Source organism: Rhinatrema bivittatum, chromosome 7 (assembly GCF_901001135.1).
Source record: "Rhinatrema bivittatum chromosome 7, aRhiBiv1.1, whole genome shotgun sequence".
Classification (NCBI taxonomy): Eukaryota; Metazoa; Chordata; class Amphibia; order Gymnophiona; family Rhinatrematidae; genus Rhinatrema; species Rhinatrema bivittatum.
Genome location: NC_042621.1, coordinates 60,650,229 through 60,672,512, shown reverse-complemented (window position 1 = coordinate 60,672,512; position 22,284 = coordinate 60,650,229). Strand labels below are relative to the sequence as shown.

Below are 22,284 nucleotides of genomic sequence, written 5' to 3'. Positions count from 1 at the left end.
TCTGGTTTGGACGTGCGTTTTGGATGCGCTGACCCCCCTTACTGCATCAGGGGTTATGGATGCTCAGACTGGGAGTTAACCTGAGCGCACGGTATTGCATTGGCCTGTAAGTTTGTACCTGAGGCAATGGAAGGTAAAGTGACTTCGCCCGAGGTCACAAGGAGCAGCAGTGGGATTTGAACCCTGGTTCCTAGCCTGCTGCTCTAACCATCCTTTCATTACTTGGATTGTAAGGGAGCCGTCGCCTTGTACCTGGAGCAGGCTGAAACCCTTAGAAAGTCCACCCAGCTGTAGTTTCTCATGGCTCTAACAGACCTGGGAGTTCGGTGACCAAGCACTTCATTTGCAATTGGATAGTAGATTGCACCCCTTTCTGTTCCCGAGAGGGGCATGTCAACACCCATAATCTAGGGTCAGACTGGTGTTGACTGTCCTGAGGAGATTAGCAGGACTGTCACAGGAGTTCACAGCACACATTCACATCTCATTACCGGCTAGACAGGGCTGGCAGATAAAAAAAACAAATGGTCCATGCAGTCTGCCCAGGGTTGTAAACTCTGCCCCTCTCACCTCCTTGTTCAGGGTTGTAGCTGCTGCTCAGTGCAGGTTACCCATATTAAGAAAAGTTACATTACCCCAGTGCTTCATTTCTATCTTCCTGCTACTAGGGATGCTCTGTGTTTATCCCACGCCTTTTTGAATTCTGTCACCGTTATTTTTTGCCAGCACCTCCGGTAGGGCATTCCAGGCTTTCAGCTGTCCGTTCTCCATGGTGTCTGACTCCATCCTGCCTAGAACCCATTCTTCCTTGGTAAACCCTTTTATTTTGCTTTTAAAAAAATCACGCCCCCCCCCCCCAACGCACACAGTATCAACCTCTTTTCTTTCACTGATAGGTAGAGAGCGTCCCGTGTGTTCAGAGAAAGTGAAGTTGTTTACCTGTGTTCTCTGAAGGCAGCAGTTCTCCAGTCACACAGACCCCCTCTGTTCCCCGCTTCTCCTTCAAGCCTGCTGTTTGCTACTGAGGGGAGCGGCTGGGTCGCAGCAGCCCAGGGAGCTGCCGTGCACGAGCGGTGAGAGGATTTTGTGCCTTTCCAGCAAGCTTTGGAAGAATCTGCTTCATACCGAGTATGTGTGTGACTGGGTGAACTGTCTTCAGAGAACACCTGTGACAGGTAAGCAGCTTCACATCATTTGCCATTCTATTGTGCAGTCATTCATCTTCTGTTTTCTGCCCCTTATTTCTCATTTGTATGATTGTCTGCTTTTCTCTTACCTTGCTTGTCATGACTTTTTAAAATTTCTCCATATGTCTTATGCACGTACACAGACAGACCTTGATCACAGGTACTTTCAGCTTTGCTTTCAGAATCCGGCTCACTTTCAGAGAGGCCCACACAGCCTAAGCCGCACTCCCCCAGGGCAAATACTGATCCAGTCACAGCCTTGCTTTTTCAGACTGAAATGCTTATCTGGCCACCGCCTTTCTCCCACAGGGCAAAAGCTAATTTGACTTCACCCTTAAGTGCAGAAACACACCCAAGCACATTCTGACAGCCGCAACCTGTGAAAAGCCATTCTGCACTCCCTCTTCCTTGTTTTTAGAGAAGGAATAACTTTTCTCTCAGGAGCAGTGTTCTGACCTCCTCCTCCCACAGCTGGTACTCTCCATCATCCTTTTAACAAGCCTTCATCATGGTGCAGCCAGCAGACATGCTCCATTATTGCCTTCTGCCTAACATTCCCTCGCACTTAGCAGCGAGGCCGTTTCACTAGATAACGGCGGCAGTGGCTCCTGACTGCCACTGCAAGCACTCCCCAAACTCGGAGGCCAGCAGCAGATTTCCTGTTCTTGTCTGCCAGCTCCTTCCATGCAATATAGCAGCGAGCAGCAGCTACGAGTGGGAGAAGCTGAATCTTTTTTTTTGTTTGTTTAAAAATGACTTCTGGTTGCACAAAAATCCCTACAATTACAAGTTGGCCCTGTAGAAATTAAATAATTTGTAATTATGAATGGTTTTCTATTTTTGGTTCTTTACAGTGTAAAACGTTCTGTGCATAACCAGCTAGCTAGCAGTCGTGCCACTGAATATACCTGGCTATCTTAAAAGTTAGTCTGTTATGCATAACCAGCTAACTTTAGGATAGCCCTACGGCCCAGAGTTAGCCGCAAAAGATAAGTGGTTACCTTATGGGGTTTAACTCCACTCCTCCCCAGAATGTCTCCTGCCTGACCCTGGAACGCCCCCCCCCCCCCCCCCCCCCCCGTCTTACCTGGCTTGAATATAGGTGGGTAAGCCATTTAAACGGAGAACAATATGGACCTCAGTATTTCTAAGTAGGCATAGGAAAAAAGTTTAAATTATTGAATAAGTCAATAGTGTCAACATTTTACAAAAATAAAAATCAATTACAAACATTTCGGAATTTATATGCATTCTTAGCACATGTGTTTTGTTTGTAGTGGAAGATCTACTGGTTCAAAGGTAGCAGGGGCTAGTGTAGAACTCATTGGCATTTTAAGGTAAATTGAGAATTACATAAGAAATTGCCATGCTGGGTCAGACCAAGGGTCCATCAAGCCCAGCATCCTGTTTCCAACAGAGGCCAAACCAGGCCACAAGAACCTGGCAATTACCCAAACACTAAGAAGATCCCATGCTACTGATGCCAGTAATAGCAGTGACTATTCCCTAAGTAAACTTGATTAATAGCAGTTAATGACCTTCTCCTCCAAGAACTTATCCAAACCTTTTTTGAACCCAGCTAGATCTGCCTTCCCAGAAAACATTATTCACAAGTCAAACATTCCCTACATGAGTACAGCATGTTGGACTATGGTAACTACTAATTTCTTGCTTGCATTCTTTATTTATTTATTTATTTATTTATTTATTTAATTCGCAGATAGGAAAAGTAAATTTATGGTGAATGTATTTGAACTGTCATATCCTGATATTTTAATGTTTTGATTACTTGTATTATTTATTTGTTAAATACTTTGATTATATGAAGAAAGGCAGTATATCATACCAAATAAACTAAACTATATATATAAAATTCAACATGATGGAGTAAAAATGTAAGTAAAACCGCACAAATTCACTTTATAATATTGCGGAAGTTTAGTCATTTAGTACTGTGTGCCGTTTCTAGATTGAAATCGTCCTTGCTGAAGCATAGCTGTGCAGGTTCCTTATGCATTCACTCTTAAGATCCTTACAATGGCAATATGGGAGCATGACACTTATGTTCTGCTGCTCATTCGTTTTATGAGAAGTGTCTGAGTGCCTGACCTAGCTAGGTTTAGGGTAATTTTAAGCCAGACCTAGCCAGCTAGATTTGTGGCTGAAGGCTGTAATATATTGGGCCATTGGATTGGGCGGAAGAGGGAGATATCGCTGGCTGGAGTGGGAAGTATTTGACAGTCGGCTGTTGGGGATCGCCTGCTGACGGGTTAGTTTCTTCCGTCAGTTGGGTTGCTGGGTTGGGAAGAAGGGAAGGGGGAATAGCGGGCTCTGGATGAACAGGGGGAGTTTGCAAGAGGTAAGCCCTGAAAATTAGCGCTGGCTTCCTAGGTTCCTTCCCCCAACATAACCCTGCCTGTGGGATCTCCCACAATTTGAGTAAAACCAGGCGGCTATATTTAGTCTGTAAGGTAGGGTTTCAGAGCCTTTCATCTGACTGCCTAACTCCTTTGTTAGGTGACTAGATTGCTTTGAAAATGTACCCCGTACAGAGACTATGAGGAACTGCATGTGTAATAAGACTTTTTTTTTTTTTAAATTAAGAAAAGGACACTGTTACAGTTTTGGCTGCAGTGCAACCGCCTCACCACCAGGGGTCCCTCTAGTGCTGGCTCTCCTGACAGGCCCAGGCCATCTCCCCTGTCCACTCTATGTTCTGGGTTGGCCCTTATAACCCTGCCTGACAGTTCCCTCAGTGCTTCGGCATCGAGCTCACCTGGGCTCCCTGCTCTAGCCCTGCGCGGCCTTCGGGCCTTTCCTTGCCTTGCCCTGCGCGGCCTTCGGGCCTTGCCTTGCCCTGCGTGGCCTTCGGGCCTTCTTCCTCGCTTTTCTTACCTGGCCTACGGGCCTTCTGACCTGCCTGCTCTGCTTACGGTGTGTGGCCTACAGGCCTTCTGTGTGTGTGTGGCCTACGGGCCTTCTGACCTGCTTGCCCTGACTACGGTGTGTGGCCTACGGGCCTTCTGACCTGCCTGCTCTGCTTACGGTGTGTGGCCTACGGGCCTTCTGTCTGTGTGTGTATGGCCTACGGGCCTTCTGACCTGCCTTGCCCCGCTTATGGTGTGTGGCCTACGGGCCTTCTGTGTGTATGTGTGTGGCCTACGGGCCTTCTGACCTGCCTTGCCCCGCTTATGGTGTGTGGCCTACGGGCCTTCTGTGTGTGTGTGGCCTATGGGCCTTCTGACCTGCCTTGCCCCGCTATTGGTGTGTGGCCTACGGGCCTTCTGTGTGTGTGTGTGTGGCCTACGGGCCTTCTGACCTGCCTTGCCCTGCTTACTGTGCCCTGACCCAGCCTGGACCCAGACACTGCTGACTGACGCCTGCCCTGACCCAGCCTGTACTTAGACACTGCTACTGCTGCCTGCCCTGACCCAGCCTGTACTTAGACACTGCTACTTGCCGCCTGCCCTAACCCAGCCTGAACCCAGACTCTGATACTTGCTGCCTGCCCTGACCCAGCCTGGAACCTGACACTGTTTCTAGCTTCCTGTCTCTCTCCACCTGGAGCCACCCTGCTGGGTGGTGTTCACGACTCCTGACCGGAGCCCAAGCGTAACAGACACGTTGAATTTACATTACAAATCCTTAACATTTATATTGGTGTCACAAACTAACATTTGGCATTGAATGGAGCCAATTTCAGCTTAACAAGTGTGTGTGTCCAGAGCTAGAGCCGGGGCTGGACCTTGCATGTAGGAGCCTTATCCCTAACAGCAGTTCTTCAGGTGCCAGGAGGGTCTTGTTCAATCTAGATTACTAAGAAGTATTGCAGGATCAAAAAGAGCACACTTTTCTAAAACCCTTTGCTAAAAAGAAGAAAAACGTGCAAGTATAGTAAGCCAAATGAAAATATCTGTGCTTTTAAGGAGCAAAACTAAAGAGATTACAGTGTACACAGAGTGTATTGCTGTGACTGGATAAGCTTTGGGGTCTGTAGAAGATTTCCCATCCATCCATCCACTTCTCTGTCCCCACCTTTCTCACCTTCTCAACACTATTTGGTTTCCATTTCATTATCTCCATTTTTCCTTTCTTCTGAAATTTCCCCGTTTCTATTCCTGTTTATTTTTTGCCTTTTCAGTAGCGTGGCTGTATTATGTACGGCTGCCTCTCTTTCGGTCATGATTCGTGTCGAGCGGTTTCAGCTATGTCACATCAGATAATATCATGGCGCTGAGGCCCCCCCCAACGCAAACAAGCTGGGACTTGCCAAGCCTTGTTTTCATTTTTATTAACTTGCTTTCCAAAGGAAAAGAAGGCTTATAATGATGATAACTGCTGAAATAATTTATTCTCAGTATGAGTCTTACTACAAAAGTACTCGAGGTGTAGAACAACCAAAATTCATGTAAAAAAAACAAAACAATCATTGAAAGATATCAAGTACAACTAATACAGTATCCAGAAAAACCATAAATGCATCTAAAAATATTAGATGATAAAAACTCACTGAAATAAGAGATCACGATGTGTATGTTTGTATATGATATATATATATCTCCACCTAATAGCAAATTTCAGTGCATGTGGATTCTGACAGATGCAACTTATTTTTTGATCCATGTATTCCATGAATACTCATGTGCAGTTGTCACTACCTATTAACTTTTCTAATTTTGTATCCAGTCCAGATTTTCAGGCTATGTGATCCTGAAAGAGGTCCACTCCCTCCATAACTTGATTTGGTTTCTTATCCACACCAGATTCTCAGGCGTTGATGGTTATTTTTTTTTCTTCGCCACCTCCCACTTTCCAAAGGAAAAGACCTGTGAGATCGCTGTGTGTGTGTGTGTGTGTGTGTGTGTGTATGTATGCGTGACTTCCTCCCCCTTTCATAACTTTTGCGTCTTTATATCCTGTACTCGCTGGGCTAAAGTTGCAGCTCAGAGGGTGCCCCTCCGGAAATGTGATAATTTGGGGGTCCCCCTTCTGATGATGCCCTTCTCTTCCTGTTCCTTTCCAAGGCCCTGGTTTCCATTTACACCAAACTTTCAGGTCATGTCGGAGGATGAAGATTCTGGGAAGGGGTGGGGCTTTTCCCCCCTCCCAGATCCTCGCATGTCCGGCTGCATCCTGTCCGCCTGGAACCTCTAGTTCATATTTTTCTAGCTAAGGTTCCAGAAGCTCGTCTCAGAGCAGGCACAGCAGCAGTTCAGACGTGCAGCTATAATTTTTAGTCTACCTGCAGAAGGGGGGGGGGGGGAAGATAGGCTTATGAGATCACCGTGTCTGTGTATGGTCATATGTGCCCCCCACCTGCTTTTGATAAGTCGTGTGTTTGGTGTCCTGGCCAGACCAGATGTTCAGGACATGGCAGGGATTCCAAGAGCATGCTGTCGGGGTTTTAGCTGTTCGGACCCCTTACACGTGTCCATGTGCGTGCTCCAGAGGGCTGGCGCCATCAGCTCTGCATCTCACGTGTAGAGTTTTGAAGGGGTGCTTCACTTTCCATGCTTATTTAATTCTTGACCTGTCTGCTGTGACCTCCAGGGAGAAGACTCTTTGTGAAGATGACACTCGTCCATGTCGCGTAGGCTTACCCAATGACTTTGTTATGACAGAGACTTTTGATAAGGAGCTGCACATGAGCTCATAGGATGTCGCTCTTTTTCAATAATGTTTTTATCCCATAGACACAGAATTGGGGAAAATACCATTTTTTTTTTTTTGCATAACGCCCTTTGTATCGTTTTCCTAGACTACAGATCAGCCCTCCTCTAAAAAATGTACTCAGGTTATTCATGTTTTCAGCGATTGGCAACGAGTCTTCTCACAAGGGGCTTTGTATTTGTAAGAAAGTCTCATTTAAGGTGGGCGTTGTTAGCAGCTTCTTTGAATTAAAGTGATATTCTACTTCAATTTGATTGTTTCAGTCGGGTAAAAATAAAAACATTTTGATGCTGTAAATTAAACCCTTCAAAGAAACGGTTCTGTTTTAAAGCTTTTAGCTGTTGTAAAAACTTTCAGCTTTAAAACAGGTCAGCTGCAAGCCCCCCCTTTTATTTTTCTGACAAAGGTGAATCTTTCATCTGGCTTGAAAAGAGTTCTGTGGAGCAATACAGAGGTGATTTTCATTCACACATCACCGTGTTCTTGAACACAGCGTGGCAAACAGAAAAACCAAAAAAATCATACCATTGTGCTGTTTTGTTGTTGGCAGAGGTTAATGGCCTAGTAAATTGATTGACCTTGATGGAACTTGGTTTATTTTAATTGGAGTTAATCATTAAAATAAGAAAAAAGGTCAGTTTTAAGTTCCTGCATTCTCCACACCTCATTGATTGCTCCACCGAGACCCTGATAACTTTTAACAACCCCTGGCCTCCCCCTAGTAGTTAGGCTGCTGCTCTGCACTACAACTTCCTGTGTGATTTTTGGAGATGCTGTTTAGCGTCAGGTGAGTACAGCTCCCAGTGATGATTTGTCTCTGAATCTTACAGATGCGCTGTCAAGGGCATCTCGTCTGCCAAAAATGTGTATCCTTAGAAATGTGATGAATAAAAAGGTAACTTTTCTGTTAGTGTATCACTGCATAATTAATACTGTAGTGACCCAAAAATATATTAGGAGCTGGAAACAGATGCCCTAGCAAAGTTTTTAACACTGCCTTTTTTACTTTTAGTCTCCCCTGGGCATAACAATAGTTTTATAAAGTATAACATGTGACGTTTGCTGATTGCATGTGTGACATTGAAAAGCAAGCACATAGAAAGGTAACATCTTCAGTCATTACAGAGCAGACACTCTGCCCAAATATGACCTGGAAAGCTGCTGTTCGCTCTGTGGTTATCAGTCTGCATTAAAGCCTTGTTGATAAATTGTGTAGCTTAAAAACTAACCTCCACATGCCTCTGCACTGACAAATAAAAATGTATACTGAGGCACTACCAGATCAGTAAAGTTACTGCTCCAGTTTCTGATACACTGACATTGCAGCTGTGTACTTAGCCTTGTTTTTCTCATGAGCAGTTATCTGTTTTAACGACAGGTGGTCAGTAGCTGCCAAGAAAAAATCCAGCATTGGTAAGTAAAAAGAAAAAAAAAACGTTTGCTTATATGTGTGAGATACTTGATGAAGTATCCCACCTGTGTGTTTAGTAATGGGCAATGCAGTTATTTATGTGAAATTATTTTTTAACCAAAAGCTTGACATTTGTTTTTCCAGTCTGTCTGCTGCATATTTTAGAATATGCTTTTTTAATCAGCAACTTTTCATCTCTAGGCTTATTGCTGTTCTTACAAAATTTGTGATAGGCTATCGTGCTTCAAAGATCAGCCTTTTTTTCTTTTCTTCTTCTTAAGAGCACCCTTATTAGTCATACAGTAAATTTTGCTTGCTTTTGACCAGTCTCATAAAGTGGCCCCAGTTTAGGAGGCCTGATGTCTGGGTCTCTGTTGCAGTTGGAGCAAAGTGGGACACTTGTAATATTTCTCAGCTGTGCACTGCTTGTATAAAGTAAAGCCTATAGTGCAAATTTTGATTATGGTGCACTGTCAAGTGCATAATTCCTAAAGATACTTGAATACTACAGTTTTTATTTTATTATAAAACATTTTTTTTTTTTTTTATTATAAAGTGCTTCATAATCCTAAATGTTCAGTATCTGGGAGCAGATTGCTTGCCTCTCATAGCTCCTGAGTTAATAGAGCCCATGCCAGTTAAATAACAGCTCCATGTGGTGGCCTGAGAAAAGAGGCCGTTTAACAGCGAATTAAATGACAGATTATGAATAACTGTTAGACATATAGTAAATTAATATTGGTAAGCTCACCTGTGACATGTTACTGAAAGAGCCTTGATTAAAAGGGAGCCCCTTGTTGGGAGGAAAAGGATATTTTTATTTATATCGTGCCTTTCCTACACACTGTATCTTAAAATGGGATCCTGTAATAATTTTCATAATTAGTTGTTTACAGCTAAGGTAAGGTTCCTAGTAATAGGCACAGTAATTGTTCCACTTTGACCCTTTCTGAGTTAAAGAGCGTGAGATGGCGGCGCAAGGCCCTACTCGTATGCTGTGCTCTGTGTTGCTTTTTCTCAGTCCCTGGCTTTTATAGACCTAGTTTATTTTATTTAAACACTGTACTAGGCTAGGCTTCATTTGCTCTAAAATAGCTTAGAATGCAAAGGGGGGAAAAGGATTGGGTGGTGTCCAGTTTTTACTGAAAGCATAGAGACCATGCCAGGCACTGATTCCGGAGAGTTGAAACGAATGATGAGCGCACACCCACTGTTGTGAACATTAAAATATTATCTTTCAAAATAGGCAGTACAACTCTAAAATGATGTCTGTCTTAGATATCCCAAGGACAAAAGAGGCAACGGTTGGGAAAAATGATTACATGAAGTAGAGTTCCCTTAATCAAGTCGGCCCCTGTTTTTCCCATAATAACACAGGTGACCTTACAGATATCAAGTAGGGTTCATTGTAAATTTTTGGAAAGTTACTGGAACTCACAGTCAGCCTTTTCTAGTGGCAAGATGAATCCTGGGGCTGTACAATAGCAAGCAGGAGATTATTATTATTTTTTTTTTTAATTTACTATCTTTGCATGACATAGAAGTTGCCAACTGAATTATTTGTAGCGACAGCTCATCACAGCAAAGATTTTTGGTTGATTCTCAATTAGGCTGCATTCAGCAGAAACACAAAAATCAAAGCAACCCCTAAATACTGACAATCCACGTGCAGAAATCTTAAAAATACCGCAGCGTGCATGCTTCATTTTGAAAGACGCTGGACTGCAGAAAAAGGGAGGGGGTGAGCAAAAAATAAAACCGCTCCCTCATAAACAAGAGTTAAAAAAAAATAATAATAATAATTTCTCCTTCTCCCAGCTTCCAAGAATTTTGGCTAGCAGCTGTTTCTTAAAAAAAAAAAAAAAAAAAAAAAAAATCCCCAAATTGATAGGAATCGTTAGCAGCCCCCTCATTCATTCTTTTTAAGTTTTACTGCATTTCTGCCAAATATTTGAAAGCTCCTGCCACTGAAGCCCCTCCAGCCTTGAACTGTTTTAAAGCCTGGTCTTAGGAAACGAGGTTTGTAACACTATAAAAACAAAAAAAAAGTGAGAAATAAAATATTAAAATTAAGAAGGGCTGGTGGCCGAGGACACAACTGAGTCTTAAAAAAACAGCAAGTTGATATTTTGAGCAATCCAGCAAGACCACAAAAGGGTTGGCTTTCTGCTTATACCTGGGTTATTTTTTTTATGCCTGCTGTCACGTTTGGAAACGCATTAGCAGGAATGAATACATAAAGGGCCACCTTGGAGGTAGAGAATAACTGGGGAGAATGAAAAAAAATGGCATATTGGACGTTATAACGTTTCTCAAAAGCATGCTGTGGTCCTGGGCAAACTTCTGTGCACGTCGCAGCCTCATTCAGTAGCTGGTTTACAACTCCACAAACCAGCAGAGGGGGTCATGGAACAGCTTCCTCCGTTCACTGCTTCAGGCTTTCCAAAGTTGGCTGTTCACTGTTTCCCACAAAAGCAGTTTTTGTTGCTGGTGAGGATTTTTTTTTTTCTTTTTAACTTTTTGGTTTTGGATTGTGGGTTTTTTTAAGTTTCTGTATGCTTGGATGTCCTTTTCGGTGAGAACTGCCCTTCAGTGCGCTTGCATGCACTTTTGGTGTCTCTGTGGCCCTCTCACTAGAGGACTGAGAGAGTGGTTTTTTTGGAAGTGTGGCACTAGCATGTGCTGCTTTGGGAATCCTGGCTATTTCAGACTGCACCTGCCTGGCCTAGTCTAACAACTAAGGCACCAGTCTGCACCTTTTGCAATAATTATATTTCTTCTGATTTTAATCATCGGTAGGCAAGGCCAAGGAACAAGAATGGAAAATAGCTTCACAGCTTTGCACCTGAAGTAAAGTTTATATGGTGCATTTTTGTTAGTCGCTGTGTTTGTAGCAGTTCTGTTTATAAGAGGAGATTTGTTCCATCTACCTGCTACCACAGCTTGTCCATAAAGGTGCCAAGCCTCTGGCCCAGAGACCATTGTGACTGAACACACTGAGCAGGTTTTCACAGGCAAAGGAGAAAATATTTTCAGTGAAAATTCTATTGACGTTAGAGGCATTAGATATGCATCAGATGCCCCTAAAGATTTCTGGCATAAGCTAGGTGAAAGGCTGCGTGAGAAGCTTTTATAAGGCAGCAACACGTAACAGGAATTTGTGTATTCAGCAAACATGGAGGAGTCCAGTTTTTGCTTTGGAATTCAGGATTCTAGGACACAGAGAGAGAGTCTTGCTTTTGGTTATCAGTTACCTTTTAGTGATATTGGGATAATCCATAATTTGTTCAGATACATGTCTTTTTTTATTTTGAAGGTGGCCATGGTCGTCTCCACATCAGTTCTCTCAGCAGGTCAATTTTAGACCTGATGGTTATATGACACTGGCATTATATAGTGGACCTCTCTGGAAGCAGGAATTCTCCTGATGAGGCTTCTATAATTAGGCTGAATGTGCCAATATATCTTTTAATCGGTGGCTGACATCCACTAAGTGGCACAGTATTCTGCAGTTATTCAGGCAAACTTTTAAATGAAGTAATTAAATGTCTTGGTAGTGTGTTCTTTTTAAATTTAAGATTTTTTTTTAGTTACACTAAATTGTGTTTAACAGGAAGAAGGTTGAGAATGATTATGAGGTACTTCAGAAACGGCTCAGCACGCTGCCTGATAAACTGTCTTACGACATTATGGTATGTACTGCATATTTCATTGAAAATAATGCACTGCTGTCTCCTAGGTTTTCTGCACCAGAAGTTATTCTGGTACCTCTTATGTGTATTATTCAGGCATGCTATATAATACTTTGTAGTAGCAATACATTAATTAGGGTAATCGTTAAGGTTCTTCTGCTTCTTTCAGATTTGTAGTAAATTGTCATGTTTATGACTGGAGAACTAATGATAAAAATGCTAACAAAAAATCATTAGGTATGCAAAGCTATTACCGTATGGAAGATTATACTTTGAACTGAAATATGGTACTTTATCATCTGCTGCTCATCAGAGAAGGAGCAGGCCATATTATTTTCTGATTCACAGAATTAAACTCTTGAACATTGATTTTAATATAAAAAGGTGCTGCTAATTTTTCTTTTAATGATCTTCATATCGACTTACTGATCTATACTTTAACATGAATATTTTGCAGCAAGTCCACTGCTCGCTGTTCAAACTTTAATCCTGTTGCCTTAAATATCTGCTAGGGGTATATTAAACCCAAGATACCATGTATGTGTGTGTGAGATTTAAGATGCTTATGGGCTATTGCCAGTTCTTTTATTTTGCACTAATTACTTTCATTTCAAAATACAGGTTTGTAAATCTTTTACTAAAGTACTAAGATCACAGACAAATCCCAGCACAAATACATTATACATTATTTTCACAATTAGGTACAAGGTTTGTACCTGTGCAGGTCTTTCTCTGTCTCTCCACAGAGAAGATACCTTTCAGGTAATTTATCATTCCCAGTGTGACCAAAATGATAAAGTGGATGGAACGGCTCCCCTGTGAGTAAAGGCTAAAGAGGTTGGGTCTGTTCAGCATGGAGAAAAGACATCTGAGGGTGGGTGGGGGGGATAACATTGAGGTCTATAAAATCATAAGTGGAATAGAATGAGAAAATGTCAATCAGTTATTTAATCTTTCAAATAATACAAAGACTAGGGGGCACTCCATTATGAAGATAGTAGGTAGATCATTCAAAACAAATCAGAGAAAGTTATTTTTCACTGAACGCACAGTTAAGCTCTGGACTTCATTACCAGCGGATGTGCTTAAGGCAGTTAGCTGGGTTTTATAAAAGCTTTGGACAAATTCCTGAAGAAGTCAATAAATTGATTTTAACCAAGTAGACTTAAGAAATATCACTGCGTGATAGCATGGGATCTATTTACTGTTTGGATCTTGCCAGGTACTTGTGACCTGAATTGGCCACTGTTGAAAACAGGATACCGGGCTTGATTGACCCTCAGTCTCACCCAGTAAGGCAAGTTCTTATGTTAGCATGTGCACTAGCAAGTGTAAGGTCTAGGTGACCCTCCAACCATCTTGCTATACAAATGTGGCACAACAAGTGTTTGTCAATAGATTATAGCTTATCAATCCTATGATATTGACAAGTGTGAAATCTGTATTAAAATCTTTGTGGAGATAGAGTTTGAAAAGTAACTGGTTGCAGTTATTAAGACCCCAGCATGATTTTACTTAGAACATGGATAGTTGTGACTATTCCTGTCATATTCTTCCCCTCCCCTTTCTAAACCTGCCAAATTCAATAAAAGTGTAAGGCATTTGTTGAACGTGAAGGCTGCATTGAGTGAAGAGCTCTTTGCACCTGAGCAAAATGCTCATACATTTCAGCCGACTGCCTTCCAGGCAAGTGATTCTCAACCATTTTCTCCTCATGACATACCTGATAGACCATGCTCGTGTGTGTGATACTCTGCTCACTACAATCCATGGCTGAATTAAAATAAAAAAAAAAGTTGAGGTATTACGTTTATTGTTAAAAATGGCAAAAGGGAAAGATAAGCTTACTCTTCCTGAAGAAAAATCACACACTTTTTGTACAAGCTGTTGTAATATGACTATGGGTCACAGTGATGGGTGGGATTATACAGAAAACCCTGCAAAAAAGTAAAAAAAAAAAAAAAGACACTTTAAAACCCATATGGTATTAGGCCTATTGCAATACGTTGTATGTACTTGGCTCTCAAAGCCATGAATAAACGAAATATGATTGCAATTAAACCTCCACACTAGAACTGCCAGCACTCAAACAATAACTCTACCTATGAAAAGGCAGCACTGCAAATATTACACCAGGTCATAAAATACCGATACACCCTCGTATTAGGTAAATAGAACATCAAGCTACTTTAGATCCCTAAACAGAAAATACATGTTAGCAGAATACCTCACCATAGTCATACATGCAGAACACAGACAGACCCTCACCTAACATGATAAAGAGACCATAAAGTATAAATAGAAACTGAACTGGAAAACTGCAACAATCCAGACTCTGTATGTAGTGCAACAATGCATAAACAGTAACAATAGCATTCCTCATAAAATATCAAGAAATATAAAATCAATAGTAGTAAAACCGTACTAGTAAAAAGACCAAATATTTCAAAACAGCTGATGAACACAACATCCAATAATTGAAAAATCATATAAACATTTTCCAGATACCAATAACATTTCAAAATAATAGATACAATACAAAGGCCCAATAATTAAAACTAATAAGGTTAAAAAAAAAAACAAAAAACTTCTGGTCTTCATACCTGGGAAGTTGATTTCCAGGTGCCATAAGATTGTCATGAATTATACAGGAGGAGAGATGATGGTAGTGGGGGGTTTGCTTGCCAAGTTTTTTCTTTCACCCATGCACAAAAACACACGTGTTCTCTCTCTCACGCACTCATACTCACGCACACATACTGTCTCATACACACACACATGCCCAAACATACGCAATCAGATGCACTCTCTCTCTCTCTCTCTCTCACACACACACGCTCAAGCACACGCATACCATGCTCTGTCTCACATCCTCAATCATACACACATCTGGCTTGTAGTGTTAAGATATCTGGAAGTCACTAATGATTTTCATACGTTGGATCACCTTTTCATCCTCTGGAATGGTCTGAGGAAGGGACGTCAAGCTTCCAAAGCTACCATTGCACGTTAGCTCAAACAGGCGATTGGTTCAGCCTATATCTCTAAGAGTCGTTTGGTTCCGGAAATATTTGAAAGCTCATTCGATGCGTTTAGTGGCAGCTTCTTGGACCGAGGCGCATCAACTTGGAAGTCTTTGCACGCTTCACCAGACATTTTCGCAGAGTGTTTTGGTGAGAGTGTTCTGCGAGCAGGATCCTCCAGATCCCTCCCAGTTTAGTGGGCTTAGGTACATCCCAGGAGTCTGAATTGATCTGGGAATTTACTGGAAAGGGAAATTGGTTCTAACCTTCTAATTTTCGTTCTCATAGTACCACAGATTAGTCCAGAGACCTGCCCATGGAAAGAAGGTGGGAGAGTTGTCTGCTCATTCTGTTGATTTATATGAACATAAGAGCATGTCATACTGGGTCAGACTAAGGGTCCATCAAGCCCAGTATCCTGTTTCCAACAGTGGCCAATCCAGGCTACTAGTACCTGGCAAGTACCCAAACACCAAGTAGATCCCGTGCTACTGATGCCAATAATAACAGTGGCTATTCCCTATTTATTTATTTATTTATTTATTTATTTAGATTTATATTCCACTTTTCGCTTCACTTCAAAGTGGATTACATTCAGACACTGTAGGTATTTCCCTATCCCCAGAGGGCTTACAATCTAAGTTTGTACCTGTAGCAGTTAATGGACTTCTCCAATAAATTATCCAAACATTTTTTAAACACATCTACACTAATTGCACTAACTACATCCTCTGGCAACAAATTCCAGAGTTTAATTGTGGTTGAGTGAAAAAGAATTTTCTCTGATTAGTTTTAAATGTGCCACATGCTAACTTCATGGAGTGCCATCTAGTCCTCCTACTATGCGAAAGTGTAAATAACTGAGTCACATTTACCCCTTTTAGACATCTCATGATTTTAAAGACCTCTTATCATATCCCCCCTCAGCCATCTCTTCTCCAAGCTGAACAGCCCTAACCTCATAGGGGAGCTATTCCTTCCCCTTTATCATTTGGTCACCTTTCTCTGTACCTTCTTCAGTGCAACTATATCTTTTTTTAGATACGGCGCCCAGAATTGTACACAGTACTTGAGGTGCGGTCACACCATGGAGCGATACAGAGGCATTATGACATTTTCCGTTCTATTAACCATTCCCTTACTAATAATTCCTAACATTCTGTTTGCTTTTTTGACTGCTGCAGCACACTGAGCCGACTATTTTAAAGTATTATCCACTATGATGCCTAGATCTTTTTCCTGGGTGGTAGCTCCTAATAATGAACCTAACATCGTGTAACTACAGCAATGGTTATGTTTCCCTATACACAACACCTTGTACTTGTCCACATTAAATTTCATCTGCCATTTGGATGCCCAATCTTCCAGTCTTGCAAGGTCCTCCTGTAATGTATCACAATCTGCTTGCGATTTAACTACTCTGAATAATTTTGTATCATCCGCAAATTTGATAACCTCACTCGTCGTATTCCTTTCCAGATCATTTATAAATATACAAGCCGTTAAGCCCGTTAAAACGGGCTACATCCCTCTGTCTCTCACCTCCCCCTCATTCTCTCTCCCCTCCACCCCCTACCTCCCTCCCTCTCACCCACTCCTCCCACTCACTCTCCCTCAGTCCCACTCCCTCCACCCCCCTACCTCCCTCCCTCTCCCCACTCCTCCCACTCAGTCCCTCCCTCCCACTCAGTCTCACTCCCTCCCTCCCCCCTCTCTCCCTCCTCTCACTCTCCCTCAGTCCCACTCCCTCCGTCCCACTCCCTCCCTCCCACTCCCTCAGTCCCACTCCCTCTCACTCAGTCCCTCACTCTCTCTCCTCCCTCGCTGCCACCGCCGTTAAAAAGGGCTCCATCCCTCTGTCTGTCACCTCCCCCTCATTCTCTCTCCCCTCCACCCCCTACCTCCCACCCACTCCTCCCTCTCCTCTCACTCAGTCTCACTCCCTCCCCCCCTCTCTCCCTCCCTCTCACTCTCCCTCAGTCCCACTCCCTCCCCCTTCTCCCACTCTCCCTCAGTCCCACTCCCTCCCCCTCTCCCTCAGTCCCACTCTCTCCCTCTGTCCCACTCTCTCCCTCTGTCCCACTCCCTCCCCCCCTCCCTCTATGTCCCACTCTCCTCAGTCCCCACTCCCTCTCTCTCTCCCTCCCCCTCACTCAGTCCCCCCCTCTCCCTCCGTCCCACTCACTCCCTCCCACTCACTCAGTCCCACTCCCTCTCTCCCTCTCCACTCAGTCCCACTCCCTCTCTCTCCTCCCTCTCACTCAGTCCCTCCCTCTCTGTCAGTCCCTCCTTCTCTCTCTCCTCCCTCGCTGCCGCCGCTGCCACCGGACGCCACCGCCACCCAACGCCGTCGCCGCTGGACGCCGCTACCACCCAACGCCGCTACCACCGGACGCCGCCACCACCCAACGCCGCCGCCGCTGGATGCCGCTGCCACCCGCCGCCGCTACCACCGGACGCCGCCACCCAACGCCGCCGCCGCCGCCACTGGACGCCGCCACCCAACGCCGCCGCCGCTGCCACCGGACGCCGCCACCCAACGCCGCCGCCGCTACCACCGGACGCCGCCACCCAACGCCGCCGCCGCCGCCACCCAACGCCGCTGCCGCTGCCACTGGACGCCGCCATTGTTTTTTCTTTTTTTCTGACGCTGGCTCAGAGCGACGTGCTCGCCCGCACATGCGCGGTAGAGCTGGTCTCTACTGCGCATTTGCGGGCCGTCGGTCACAGGCCATTTATAAGGTAGATTGAAAAGCACCGATTCAGATCCCTGAGGCACTCCACTGTTTATCCTTTTCCACTAAGAAAATTGACCATTTAATCCCACTCTGTCTTTTTAACCATTTTGTAATCCACGAAAGGACATTGCCTCCTATCCCATGACTTTTTAGTTTTCTTAGAAGCGTCTCTTGAGGGACTTTGTTAAACGCCTTCTGAAAATCCAAATCCAACGCATTTACCGGTTCACCTTTATCCACATGTTTATTAACCCCTTCAAAGAAATGAAGCAGTTAGGCATGACTTCCCTTGGGTAAATCCATGTTGACCGTGTCCCATTAAACCATGTCTTTCTATATGCTCTACGATTTTGATCTTGAGAATAGTTTCCACTATTTTTCCTGGCACTGAAGTCAGGTTCACTGGTCTGTAGTTACCCGGATTTCCCCTGGAACCTTTTTTAAATATCGGGGTTACATTGGCCACCCTCCAGTCTTCAGGTAGAATGGATGATTTTAATGATAGGTTACAAATTTTAACTAATAGATCTGAAATTTTATTTTTTATTTTCTTCAGAACCCTGGGGTGCACATCATCCGGTTCAGGTGATTTGCTTTAGTTTGTCAATCTGGTCTACTACATCTTCCAGGTTCACAGTGATTTGGTTCAGTTCATCTGACTCATCACCCTTGAAAACCATCTCCGGAACTGGTATCTCCCCAAAAGAAACACCTGGTTTTTTTCCCTATTGTCTTTCTACCCATTTCTGGATGTTGAGGGTTATGTGATCACAGCCTGCATCGTGATGGCTGCCTCCTCTTCTGGGCAGAGCACTTGCAGATGTTTGCTGGTTTTTTGCACAGCAGCTGGCTCCTCCCTGGTAGTTCCCCCCCCTCCATGTATTAGCCAGGCCTGACCCTGCTTAGCTTCTGTGATCTAATTAGTTCAGGCTTTCTCAGTTTTCCTTACTGGGTCTAATTTAATTTATTATTCTTCCTGTCAGACACTTCAAAGTAGGGGTAAAGTGACTTGCCCAAGGTCACAAGGAGTAGCAATGAGATTTGAACCCTGGAATTCCTGATTAACAGCCTGCTGCTCTAACCACTACTCCTCCATGCCAAAAGGTTATTCACCTCATTAATTTTTGCTAGAGGGAGAGGTAATTTGCCTTTAACAGTCCCTGAGTGGGAATTGAACCCTGGCTTCCCTGGTTCAGGGCCCATTGCTCCGACCACTAGGCTCCTACTCCACTCCAGAGTTGGTAGTAGTTTGCTAAATTGTTTTGTTAGATATATATATTCTGGAACAGAGTTCTCGTGTCCAGTATCTTACAGCGTCGCCATCCTCCTGTTCATTGAGAAAAGGGGGTGGGCTGTTAAGTTTGGTACTGTTTTCCTCTTGACTTGGATACAGGTCAATCCTGAGGGACTGCAGGTGGCACGCTTGGTTATATAGCAGTGTCAGTAAAACTTTATCTTCCACCATCTGCTGGCAAGGTTACAAAACCCAGTAGTCTGGACCGATCTTTGGTACTACGGGAAAGAAAATTAGCAGCTAAGAACCAATTTTCCTGCACATGCTCTTATCTCACACTTTCTCAATCATGCACACACTTCTTCACTCTTATTTTCAGGGGTTGACTTTTGCAGCTCACTGATGCTCAGTTTTCTAGACCATGAATGGGCAAACTTTTTTTGTCTTGTAGCCACTTTACAAGTTATCGACCTCAACGTGTGCCGGCAGAGTGTGGGGGTCCCCCTTGGACCACCTCAATACGAAAACTAAACCCCTAACCCTTGCTGCAGGCATTTCAGTAGCCGGTAGGCTTAAGCACCATTATTTTAATACCCAAGGAGCCCCCTTCAATCATGACTCCCAGCCTCTTAACAAAATCAGCAAGACCTTCAACCCAAGAGGTGCAAAGCATTTTCCTGGCAAACAGAGACTGCCTCACCTCTGTCACAAATGCAGAACATAAGAATAAGGCCATAAAGTATAAAACAGAAGGGCGCAGACAAAAAAAAAAAACTAAAATGGAAACCACTACAAGCCAGTGCAATAATGCAAAAATAGAAATAGCACCATTCCTCATAAAACAAAATCAAGAAAGATAAAATCAATCATGATATACTAATAAAAATATTTCAAAGCAGATGAGGAATAGAACATATAATAATTAAGAGGAATTTGGATAAAAAAGGGTTAAACATTTCCCAAAAATCAATTAAATATTTAAAAATAGCAGACATATATGAAACACCCAATAATTAAAACTTCCCGCCTCTCCATACATAGGAACCTTTGCTTTCCGGTCACCCTAAGATAGTAGTGGATTAGTGGAGGGGAGGTGGGGGGAACGCACACACTTTCTCCTCTGTTTCACATACACACTCATTCACAAACCCTTGTAATCTCACTACCCTCCCTTCCCCTTCCCTCTCACTCACGCCATCCCTCCACTCTATCAGTCACGCGTACACTCAATTTCCTCACTCCTACTCACCTTCTTCCCTTCTCTGTGTCACTCGCCCACTCCCTCCCCATCCCTCATTCTTACCCCTTCCTTCTCAGTTAAGCTCTCTCCCTGCCCTCTGTCAGGCTTCCCTCCCCCCACTCACCTCTCTCAGTAAAGAATTCCTTCCCCCCCCAACTCCCTTCCTTGTCACACTCCCTCCCCCCACTCACTCCCTGTCCTTCTTAGTGAAGACTCCCTTCCTTGTCAGTCACTCTCCCCCTTTCACTCCCTTCCCTCCCCGCCATGTTACTCACCTCTTCTGCCGGCAGCATCGTGGTCATCTTCCTGCTGGCTGGGTGCTGGAAGCCCCGTTGGCGGGTTAGCAAGGCCTCCTCTGGCTGGTGGAGTCGGGATCCCTGCCAGCACAAATCTCCTCTTCTTGCTGGAGGGGCTTGAGAACCTGGCCAGCTCATTGCTCCACGGCGCCGCAGTGCAGGACAGGCCAGGCCGTCTTAACTTCCACACAGTGCGGGCCACACACAATGCATTTTTTTACATGCAAGTGGGCCAGATAAAACTTGGTAACAGGGCGGATTTGACCAGCGGGGCCATAGCTTGTTCTAGACTCAGTACTCTTAAGATTGTTACAAATTGTTCTAGACTCAGTACTCTTAAGATTGTTACAAATTTTTCAGAAGTCCGCTTCCCATATTATTAACTGGAAAAAGTACTTATGATCATATAACTCCGGTCTTGTATTCCCACCATCGGTTAACTATTCAGTGGAGAATTAAATTCAGAGTTTTCATGCTGATTCACAAGTTACTGAATCTGTCGGTACCATGGTTAGACTCACCTCTGCGTGTCTGCATTCTGACACGGTCCCTCAGATCTGCAGAGAAAAGGCCTTTTGGAAATCACAACCAGCCAGCGTGCTCGCTTAGTGGAAACAAGGGAGTGAGCTTTTTCCATTGCAGGCCTGATCCGTTGGAAGTCAGTGCTTGAGCAGCTACGACTATGGCAAACACCAGTACTTCTCAAACGTTTTAATAACTTAGCTTTTTTAAACAAGCTTTTGGCATCAACATGTAATGTGCACATCTCTCTTGAACGCTGGCTCAGTAAGTGTTTTTGATAGGGTACACTTATTTTACATGCTCAGTTTTTTTATAGTTGCCATTATTACGTAATGATTTTAATGTTTGTTTTTTTTTATATTTTTATGTATGTTTTTGCTTTGTTATCAACTTTGATCTGTTGGTGTGAGCAGCTGACAAACTTCAAATACAGTAAATAAAATTAATAAAATAAGCATGCTGTCTCGCTTACACACGCACACACTTGCTCTCACTCACTCAATTCCCCCCAACTGGAAGTGCAAGTGGCAGCAGCAGCCCCAACTGCCGTTGCCTCCTTCAGCCCCCCCCCCCATGGCTCCAAGAAAGAGGAAGAGTCCCATAGGCCCCTGGGGCTGACACTGCCCTGCTTCCTGCTCCTCCTTGCTCTGGGCTCTGGCCGCAAAACTAATAGCTAAAGTTTCTGTTACCGCTAATATTTTTGGGTTCTTCATTATAAAGCACCATCATGGTGTTGGGTTATCATGGTTATTAAATCAAGGCTGAAAGGTCATCCAATATAAGATCTAGATTGGTAAGTGAAGAAAGATTAATGAAAGGAGAAAAAAAACTGAGAGCTGTGACCAAAGCCATATTGTAAGAGTGTCTGAGAAAGGGATGATGATTAGTTTTTCTGGTTTTTTTTTTCCCTGAAATCTGCATGGTGACCGCTAGGTTGTACTGCCAACTTAGCCAAGTCCTTGTGATGAAGACAGTAACAATATTTTTTGGTCCATCTCCTTGTGTACTAGTGCCATAATGCTACAAACCCAGGACCCTGAATATACCAGAAATATAGCTTAGGCCTCTTCTCTTGTGATCAGGAAGTCTGTTCTTATATTCAGTACAGAGCCTCTGAAACAGAAAGAGGATCGTTTCCTCCCCCCACAGTACAAAGGAGAATCCCAGGATCATTTACCGTATACTTACTATCTAAAGAATGTCCATGGAAGCTCAAAAACTTGGGAAGTTATAGAAAATCAATCTGGGTGTGCAGTGGAAACTTTGTTTTG

The 22,284-nt window shown here is 43.7% G+C and overlaps 1 protein-coding gene across 7 annotated transcripts in view; it reads left to right on the top strand.

Annotated features, from left to right (window-relative positions):
- URI1 (URI1 prefoldin like chaperone) overlaps positions 1-22,284 on the top strand; it is a 186,094-nt gene that overhangs the window by 88,913 nt on the left and 74,897 nt on the right. For all 7 annotated transcript variants that reach the window (XM_029608442.1, XM_029608443.1, XM_029608439.1 and 4 more), the window contains 2 exons: positions 8,236-8,270; positions 11,882-11,960. In XM_029608442.1, the coding sequence (XP_029464302.1) occupies positions 8,236-8,270; positions 11,882-11,960 (114 nt within the window). The remainder of the gene's footprint in view (positions 1-8,235; positions 8,271-11,881; positions 11,961-22,284) is intronic.